Source organism: Arachis ipaensis, chromosome B10 (genome assembly GCF_000816755.2).
Source record: "Arachis ipaensis cultivar K30076 chromosome B10, Araip1.1, whole genome shotgun sequence".
NCBI classification, from domain to species: domain Eukaryota; kingdom Viridiplantae; phylum Streptophyta; class Magnoliopsida; order Fabales; family Fabaceae; genus Arachis; species Arachis ipaensis.
This window is the reverse complement of record NC_029794.2, coordinates 5,566,362-5,576,847: the sequence shown is the minus strand read 5'-3', so window position 1 is coordinate 5,576,847 and position 10,486 is coordinate 5,566,362. Positions and strand designations below refer to the sequence as shown.

At 40.2% G+C, this 10,486-nt stretch overlaps 3 protein-coding genes across 3 annotated transcripts; 1 reads left to right on the top strand and 2 right to left on the bottom strand.

Moving 5' to 3' along the window:
• On the bottom strand, positions 3,444-4,862 carry LOC107619993. Its single transcript, XM_016322219.1, has 2 exons — positions 4,632-4,862; positions 3,444-4,565 (listed from the first exon to the last, which is right to left on the bottom strand). The coding sequence occupies exons 1-2, from the start codon at positions 4,860-4,862 to the stop codon at positions 3,444-3,446; spliced, it is 1,353 nt and encodes a 450-aa protein (XP_016177705.1).
• On the bottom strand, positions 4,870-5,787 carry LOC107619992. Its single transcript, XM_016322218.1, has one exon. It carries the CDS (start codon positions 5,785-5,787, stop codon positions 4,870-4,872), a length of 918 nt encoding a protein of 305 aa, XP_016177704.1.
• LOC107624439 (zinc finger protein CONSTANS-LIKE 4-like) lies at positions 8,009-9,250 on the top strand. The gene has a single exon (XM_016326933.2). It carries the CDS (start codon positions 8,471-8,473, stop codon positions 8,933-8,935), a length of 465 nt encoding a protein of 154 aa, XP_016182419.1. The 5' UTR covers positions 8,009-8,470; the 3' UTR covers positions 8,936-9,250.

Sequence of the window (10,486 nt, the reverse complement as noted above, 5' to 3'; positions counted from 1 at the left end):
TCTATCTATCATTTTATATATCGTATTATTATTTATTAATATATAAATTTCCATTTTATTTTTTATTTTTTATAAATTATATTTCCTTTTTTTTTCTAGCACCCCAAACTTCAATATATTCAAGAAATTCACGTATTTAACCATAGTTTATTTAGGTATTTCACCATATTGTTCCTTTTATAACTAAATTTTTTAGCCAACACTAACAAGTCTTCTTAAGTTTTAAAATTTCTTTTAGGTACCATGGATGTGGAGATTAGGATCCACGCATGCATATATAGGATGCTGCCGTCAACCCCGCCATTTCTGTCGCATTAAATTTCGGGCAAAAAATCCAAATGAGTCAAGGGGAGCTCATTTTGTCCCAAATCAACCAAATCAAAATTTAAAACCTGAATCCACTAGAACTAATTTTTATATAATTCGAATCAATAGGATTTGAATCAATTTTCCAAGTAATTCGAAATGATTTGATTCGAATTACTTTCAAGAACCATTTCAACGTAATTCGAATCAATAAGATTCGAATTATGCATGTAAAACTCCTTAGTAATTCGAGACAATAAACTTCGAATTAGGATAGTGTAGTTCGAATTATATAAATTGGAATTAGTGGGAGAGTTGCACTCGAGGGATTTTCGAATAAAATTGATTCGAATTAGGTGTAGTTGGTGGTTTTGAGTAATTCGAATGGAGTTGATTCGAATTACAATGGTTTCGGCTATATAAGGAGTTCGAACCAAGTTCATTCGAATCACTCTCTCATTCCCATACCCCACCAAATCCCAGAGAAAACGACCAACATTTGGGCCGAGTAAGACCGGAGCGGCATATTCAGGCGATGGGAGACGATCCTGGGAGGCTTTATCGTTTGAATGGAGTTGCTCATATCGCCGGGGTGATCAACGACGAGGTTAGTGGTTTATGATGTTGCGCTGTTGATAGTGTTTTCTGTTAGTGGTTCAAGGTAGTGGTTGATGAAAGCGGTTTATGATATTGCCATTTCTCCGTGTCTTATGATAGTGGTTTAGTGATAGTGGTATTTCTTATCGGTTTTTGATAATGGTTTATGTTATTGTTAGTGGTTTAGGATAGTGGTTTAGGAAAGTGGTTTGAGATAGCGGTTTAGGAGAGGGGTTTAGGATAGTGGTTTAGGCAAGTGGTTTTTGTTAATGGTTTTTTATAGCGGTTTATGTTAGTGTTAGCGGTTTACTGGATAGTGGTGTGAGCAAGTGGTTTTTTTTAATGGTTTTTTATAGCGGTTTACGTCAGTGTTAGCGGTTTACGATAATGGTGTAGGGAGGTGGTTTTTTTTTAAATGGTTTTTGTGTTAGTGGGTTTTGTTATTGGTTTCTGTTAGGGGTATGTGGTAGCTGCTTTTGTTAACGGTTTTACTTGTTAGTGATTGTTCTATTTGTTAATGGTTTTTTCACGTGGTTTGTGTTAGCTATTTCTGAAGACAATGTTGATAATTCATTTACTATGCGTTAAGTTTTACGATTTTTGTTTTGGTTCTTTATGAAGTAAACTGTATATGTTATTGGTTTTTGGATATGTTCTAATTATGCGTTTTATCTATTGCCCAGCCTCGGCGTTGCATATCCAGCGTTAGGCGGCAGCAGGGGATACGTCTTGATGAGAGGTATGTTCCGTACTTGCAGATGGCCGGCTTGTACCATCTTGTGAGACTGAACGACAGATGGTTTCGACTAGACGAGCCCCTAGTCAATGCATTTGTCGAGAGGTGGCGGCCTGAGACGCACACCTTCCACATGCCGTTCAGAGAGTGCACCATCACGCTTCAGGACGTCGCATACCAGCTGGGGTTGCCAGTTGACGGACATTACGTCAGTGGTTGCCTGACAGACTTCCACCTTTACATTGAGGGTGGGAGGCCTGCCTGGCAGTGGTTCCATGAGTTACTTGGTGTTTTACCTCCCGAGAACCAAGTTCAGAAATTCGCAGTGAACTGCACTTGGTTCCAGGAGACATTTGGAGAGTGTCCCGTGGGGGCGGACGAGGAGACAGTTAGGCGCTTTGCCCGTGCCTACATGATGATGTTACTGGGCACGCAGCTGTTTGCCGATAAGTCCGGCAATCGTATACACATCAGATGGCTACCATATGTCGCTCGGCTTGAGGAGATGGGTGGCTACAGTTGGGGGTCGGCGGCACTAGCGTGGTTGTACCGGTGCATGTGCCGGGTCGCCAACAGACATGTCGTGAAGTTAGCTGGGCCTCTACAGTTACTGCAGTCTTGGATCTTCTGGAGGTTTCCTACTTTTAGGCCTACTGGGTATGATGCGTTTAGCTGGCCCCTTGCCTCGAGGTACCAATATTGTTTTGTAATATGTATGCCTGTTGTATATATTTTCGATTATGCAAGCAGTTTCATGCATTGTACAGTGACTCATGATCGCAATAAAATGTTTAACTTCTTACGCAGATGGTCTGGTTACAATCCTGGGATTAGCAACAAGGGACCCCGCGTACAGATGGCTTGCCTGAAGATCAACTTGTTACAGCCTCGGGATGTAAGTACGCTGAGCCGATATGTATTATCCACCTGTTCTTTCAGTTTATCTTTTGTGTCAGAAGTATAAAATTGCGTTTATTTGGTTTTTTTACAGTTCATATGGATGCCCTATAGCGCACTGGACGTCATCCAGGTTGTATGACGATCAGACCCTTCAAGAGAGTACTCCATGGGTGAGTCCGGGCTCCATGTTTCCAGACTTCCTTGCCAGTGATGGCGTTGTTGCCGAGTTCGGTGGACCACATTTCCTTAAGGATATCAGGACCATCATGCAGGAGGATGAGGCTGTACCAGGACGGGTTCACACGTCAGGGCCACAGGCACCGCTAGGTGTAGATCTGAACGAGCCACCCACGGTGCCTCCTGTGCATACCTTTGCCCTTGGTGGGACACCTGCATCGGCCCAGACTATGGGGTCACATTCAGTTGCTGGCCCGTCATCATCCAGACCCGTCCATGTCCCGTCGAGGACCCCTACACAGGCAGCTCCCGATGACGACAGCGACTCGATTGAGGACGAGGAGCCACTTGTACGGTGACCACAGAGGACACGTGTTCCACGCCGTTGCTTCACGGGGTCCCACCTCTTTAGATGACTTAGGGATATTGGTGTATGTCGTGTTGTTATGTTTATCTTATGTACCTTGTTTGTTGGTTATCGTTCATATGTATGGTTTCATTAATGTATTTGTTCATCAAGCAGTCTCCTTATAATTATGTTATGTATTATTAGACATTCCATTAGCTTAAGAACTTTGTTTTAGAAACTTAAATCCATAACTAGAATGACAATCAACTTTCATAACTTATAAGTTACAACTTAGTTCCATGTAGAACACTGGATGATAACTGAAATTAAATTCATGGGGTGATTCTAAAATAAATAAAACAAGACGCAACAACGCTCCTACTCATTCCCAACTGTCCCGGTGTGTCGTCCGGCTTGAGGACAACTCCGACGACTGTGTCCTGGCTGCCTGCAGAGGCCGCATCTCTTTGGCCGGTTCGGATCTGCATCATCCATGTTGGTGCGAATGCGTGTGAACCTTGGACGACCCTCCTTCGCACGCCTCATGTTCGGATCCGGTATAACGGTAGGCCCGGCATAGGGTGGCCAGAAACTCTCCGGAATGGGAGGTGTAAATCCCATCTGGTAGACACCGAAAACGGAACTAAGGCGATAGACCTGGTGGACGTAAGGCTGCCAAGTAAGACGTGAATAAGCACAGCATGCTAATGCGTGAGGACACGGGAAATGAAGTGCTTGGAAGTATCCACAATCACATGTCTGAGACCCCAGTGAGACCCTGTAGGTACCAAGTGAGAATGAACCTGTTGGCGTCGTCTCTGCCACGGTGTACTCCGAGTTATCCCTATCATAAACAGTCACGGTGAAGCACCTGGCTGTCTTCAGGTTGGCCTCGATACACTTTACTAGGTATTGACTGAATTGTTGTCCGGTACCCATCTGAGCCTCGGCCTCCCTCCCCTTACGGACAAATAGCTCAGCCAGCCTTCCGTATGTGGCTTTCACAAGCGAGCACACGGGGAGGTTCCTTACCCCCTTAAGGATTGAATTGACACACTCTGATATATTTGTCATCATGTGCCCGAATCTCCGACCCTCGTCATAGTACTGTGTCCACAACGAGTACTCAATTCGGTTTGCCCAGTCACACATTGCCGGATTCTCAGAGCGCAGGATGTCAAACCAGTAGTCAAACTCCACCTCGGTCTTCGCATATGCGGCGTTCACAAGAAGCCTCCGGGCATCTTTGCCCTTGAAGGTCAGGGCGAAATTCGCTGCAACGTGTCGAATACAGAATGCCCGGTATGCAGACGGAGGTAGCCATCCCCCATCAGGTGCCTCAAGTGCTGCCTTGATGCCGTTATGCCTATCTGAAATAACTAACAGACCTGGCTGAGGTGTCACGTGCTGACGGAGGTGGGAGAGAAAGAAGGACCATGACTCAGCATTCTCACCCTCAACTAGTGCGAATGCCACAGGGAGTATGTTGGAATTCCCGTCCTGTGCAATCGCCACAAGCAACGTTCCCCCATACTTGCCATATAGATGGGTGCCGTCAATACTCACCAACGGCTTGCAATGACGAAATGCTTCGATACAAGGGGGAAAAGTCCAGAACATCCTATGAAAATAAGCTTGAGACTCGTCCACCTGTCCACCAACTCGAACAGGACAGGTCCTGAGGACTGCTACAGTGCCAGGCATAGTCAACTGAACTCCTAAGACCCACCGAGGGAGCTCGTTGTACGACTCATCCCAGTCCCCGTAGATGATTGCGACCGCCTTCTGCTTCGCCATCCACACCCTATGTAGGCCTGAAGCCAAAGTGTGCTGCCGTTGCATTTAGAAGCACCTTGATGTTGACGGATGCGTCAGCCCTAACCATTGGCATGATGAATGTCGCTATCACGTGGTAGTCCAAGCTCCTATGGTCGCTGGAGATGGAGGTGGCGAGACAGGTATGCGGCCCATTGTACCGCTTGACTTCCCAGATGCCCTTGCGTTGTCGGAGGCTCAGCCTAATCAACCATGTGCACCCATTCCCAAACTCCGAACACTTTCCCACGTACCGGTGATAGTCAGACTCAACTACCTTGTACTGTACCCCTCGGCGGATGCTGTACGTCTTGACACTCAACAGCGCCTCATCTTTATCCTGGAATTGTTGGCCAACCTGGAACTCTGTCATACCGGCAGACCCTTCGGTATCTCTAGCGCCAAATCCAACTAGCTGCCCAAGGTGTTCGTCCTGCCTCATGGCATCCAGATCCAAAGATGAAAAATGGGGTGGGTACTGATTTGTGCCAGAACTAGAACCACCAGTAGGCCTTATCGGATCACTCGCTCCAACATCATCGCCGTTTTCATCAGCGATAATATCCGGCTCGACTTCATCATCATCTGGATCATCACACAATCCCTCGCCAACACCAGCCGGTGGAGGACACTGTACTTCAGTCGGATGATGTTCCTCGTATCCAACCTCGTCTCCAACATTGCCGGCGAGATCAACAGCAAACGATGGGGAGGCGGCAGGCTGGACCGCTACCTCATACACTGGAACGGAGGAAGAAGCAACCGCAGGTCTCGAGCTCGAACCGGCCGCCGTGGCTATAGTGTTGGCATTCCGGTTCGACCCACCAGAGCTAGATACCACGTCGACGAACTTAGCCAACAGCTCCGGTGTCCTCACCTCCGGAAACTGCCTACGAGAAAGAAACATGACCTGCAAGTCCTCATCACTCCCGATAGTGAAACAATCATACTTCACCGTATCGTGGAGCACCGTGATTGGAATGCGATAGAAAAACTTCTTAACTCTCTTCACTCCTTCTAGACCAAGTTTGCCAAGCACGGAGCTCACGAGACCATCGTAACTGGTCGCGGGGCTCACGATAATACATAGAGGATCCTTATCCGTGAACTTCACCCCAGACCGAGTTTTTCTCTTAATCGATCCTCTGTGGTGTACTAGCACTAGAAAACTATCCTCACTAGCCATCTCACCTCTTTGTTCACAGCAACCTGATTTCACAACATATATATAGAAAACGGCTCCAAACTAATTCGAATCAACTTCATTCGCACTATATATATATAATTCGAATCAATTAAATTCGAATTACCCAGTATGAGTAATTCGAATCCATATGTTTCGAAATATGAGTTTCTAACCCTAAACATACTAATTCGAATTAATATACTACGATTTATGCTTTGGTAGTTCGAATCATATTGATTCGAATTACTTGTGATTTTTCATGCATAATTCAAGACAAGTCAATTCGAATTACGTGTAAGTCTGCATGCATAATTCGTGACAAATTAATTCGAACTACGTGCTTAGATTGACAAACATTAATTCAAATTGTTTCAATTCGAATTATGTGTGAGACTAATTCGAATCCTATTAATTCGAATTATATAAATATTTAATCTGATGAATTGTCGTAGCAAAATTTCATTTAGCATATTTGCGTAAAATTGAGCTATCCTTAGCTCATTTGCGTTTTTTGCCCTTTATTTGATACCACCACACACCATCCCACATGCCTATTGCCTACTACTAGAATCTTAGGATGGAAAATCTGATGCGGTCAAACCTATTCGATCATATTCCCTATTGCATTTTCACTTTAAGTGTAAGGCTATTAATTTCTCATTTGATCGGTTGATCCTGCTGCTTCTTTTTTTTGCCCCCTTTCTTTCTTTGTTTTCGCAGCCCCTTTGATCTAAAACTATTTATTAATCATATATATAGCATTGCTGGGAAGTAATGAAAAACCAATAAGATGAGGGGAGAATATAGAATATATTTTATTTTTTAATTTATTTTGAGTAATACTATATTTTCTTAAATATTGTTTATTTGTTAGTATAAAAGGGTTCATAATATGGTGTAATTATATGTGTGGCTAATGTTAAACCAATAAATACTACAATAGCAAGTGCTTTAGATATGTTTGGTTGAAAAGTCGATACTGAAGTCCAATGATCCATGTTGAAAAGATATGAAGCTCGAAACCAAAACCAGCGAAGGAAGCCCACAGAAAATAGGATATTGACACGTGTCTAGTTTGACCCTTTGACATGCATCTTCCAAATTAATGCAATCTTATCTGATGTGGCGAGATTAATAGGTAAGACACTTCAATAATATAATTCACCTAACCCCCATGCTACAATACAGAGAGACATATTAATATTAAGACTTTTTGTGGTGATGGCTAAGAAAAAGAAAAACATCAAAACAAAGTGACTGTGAACTAGAATTGAAGCAAGAGTTTCCTAGACCTGATGCAGTTGCACAGTGAAACATCCAATTGAGGCCACGAAATCCAAACGTGGATGCTAAAATCACTAGAAATGGAAATAAAAATCATCACCAATGCGTTGAAACTAAACCAGAAACAACTTGTTTGACTTCATGTCATTGACAACTCGTATAGCTTCACCAACATGATCAAAGTAATTTTTCCGGCAATATTTCTAAATTAATGGATAAATAAAATATAATAATGTTCGTGCTCGAAGCGAGGTCACAGTCTGAAAAGGTAGAGTAGAAGATTTTAAATTCGTGAAGTACAGAATTATGGAGGAAGGACAATTTACAAGACATTTTTATACCAAAATTAGTAGCGTGCTAAATAGTAAAGTGAGTTTTTCATGTGTTTACTTGTTGATTGTTTTTCCTTTTTAGTCTTTATCATTTGGGATTGTCGTTGTTCAGACATTTGGTGCTCATTATGACACATTATTTATTGGGATTCAACGGTTACGAAATGTGGTAATATATCCATTGTGGTATCTGACCATTATTTCGTGAAATTAGTTATGATTTTAATCACTTCATCGGTTATGTTCTCTTTTATTTTGAGCAAATAAGACAACACTTTGTTTTTTTACTTTTTATAACTTTAATAATTTTCTTAATTCACATCAAAAGTTAAAAGTTGACATTTGTTTGAGAATTAGAATGAATAAAGAATTAGCTCAATAGAAAATGTGTACTTTTTATTTAAAAATGTTTATCAACAATATCTTTAAGAAATGCTCCTAATAATAATTTTAGCCCCAACCAATATAGAATGGATTAAAGTGCTAAGTACATTAACTTCTAATCAAAAGTCTTGATTTCAGTGTTGGAAAATGAAAAGTTATCTGTATTAAAAAGATTCCCATCTTTTTAATGAAATTTCATCTAAGGGAGATCTAATTAGTTGAGTTTTGATAATAGCCATGAGATTGCTACTTTAATTCCCTAATAATCTATAAAAAAATTGCAACTTGCTCTACAGTCTACACCATTTATTTGTCTTATGAATCTTCTTTCTTTTCCATATATATAGGCACTACCTTGTCTTAACAAGACAGAAAAAAAAGTGGCAACTACTTAAAGGTTTGAGATGAGGAAGAAGTGTGAGCTGTGTAACTGTGCTGCAAACTTGTTCTGTGATTCAGATCAAGCAAGCCTTTGTTGGGAATGTGATGCAAAGGTTCACAGTGCAAACTTTCTGGTCACAAAGCATCCAAGGATTCTTCTATGCCATGTTTGTCAGTCACTAACACCTTGGCATGGTTCAGGTCCCAAGTTTGTTCCCACCATGTCACTTTGCACTGATTGTGTCACCAAAAACAATGATACCTGCAACCACCAGAATGATGATGACGACTATGATGATGTAGAAAATGATGGTGTTGATGGTGGTGAGGATGAAGATGAAGATGAAGATGAAGAAGAAGAAAATCAAGTGGTTCCATGGACATCATCAACATCAATGCCTCCACCACCAGTTTCCTCTTCTTCAAATAGTGCAACCACTTCCACCAGATTCTCTAATGATGCTGAAGAAGAAGCAATCTCCAACTGACTAATAAAATTCATGCCTTTTTCTACTCCTTCATGTTCATGTTCAAGTAGAGGCTCTCTGCTGTTAAGTAGTATTGTTGTTATTATAACTCATAATATATGCTTTGATTTTTGTTCCTCTCTTAATATTATTATCTGCTTTCAATTTTCGAATAATTAAACATTATTTTAGGCTTGTCATGTCAAATAACAAAGATCACAAGAGGAAACGCCTTCAATGATTGATATATTGATCTCTCAAAGTGTTTTAGAGAGTATTGCTTGTGGATTTAGCTTCTTCCAACTGCTGAAAGAGAATGCTTATTATTATGATGATATTCTGATATCATATTACAGGTAAAAAAATCTTTTATTTCTTTTATGATTTTATCCCAACAAAATTTCACCGAAAATACTAAAATAAAAGGGAGGAAAGTCTGCACCAATCAGTAATTATTCCATGTGATGTAATGATCATGAATCATTGAATCTGCTCTGCTTGAGTAGTAAATGCTGCCACCATTCAATATGTTTGGTATGATTGAAAATTCTGTAATACTCCTGCATATTCTGAATATTTTCACAAATCATTGATGCTGGTTTTCTATTTGGTGTCATATATAATAACTATATATGCAGTTTTGTTCATATTATATAGGCTAGTACTTCTATGAGTGAGTGTGAGGAATAACAAACACTTTTAAAGATATTGCTTAATAGTGATAAGTTATTTTGGAAGTATAACACTGATGGTGTGTATTTGGTAAAATACTCACTTCGACAGTAGAAGGGGTTTACTCCACGGTCATTATGAGTTTCCTCAAATTTCGGAGTCATTATGGTGTGGGATAACACGTCCTAAGGTGTTTTTGTTTGGGTTGTGTTTAGAAATATGGTGAATTTTATAGTGTCTATAATATGATGTCTAATTTTTGCTTAACTTATTTGTTATGGTAGGTTTTAAATATTTAATAAGTATTTATTTTTATATTTTTAAAATTAAATATTATTTTTTAATTTATTTTAATAAATTAGACAAATACCGTAATAATGATCTAAATTTTTATGGTGTTATTTATATATCAAGCTAAAATATGCAGACAAAATTAGAAAAGATAATCACTGTTCCAAATTTCAGTCAAGGGTAATTACTACTCTAGTTGTTGTGCATCTTGTATAGGTTGTCCCACTGACCCACCTATGACTATATCCAAATCCATAAAATCATAATTGCCACAAGTTCTTGATCTTTCTCTTGTTTTTATCCAACTGCTTGATTTGAAAATATTATTGAACCCTTGGGGGTTTTCTCCTATTTCTTTCTTTTTTTCTTTTTTCGACTGTGCAAATATTTATATTAAAAATTTTTTGTGGTCAGNTATAGGTTGTCCACCTATGACTATATCCAAATCCATAAAATCATAATTGCCACAAGTTCTTGATCTTTCTCTTGTTTTTATCCAACTGCTTGATTTGAAAATATTATTGAACCCTTGGGGGTTTTCTCCTATTTCTTTCTTTTCTTTCTTTTTTGACTGTGCAAATATTTATATTAAAAATTTTTTGTGGTCAG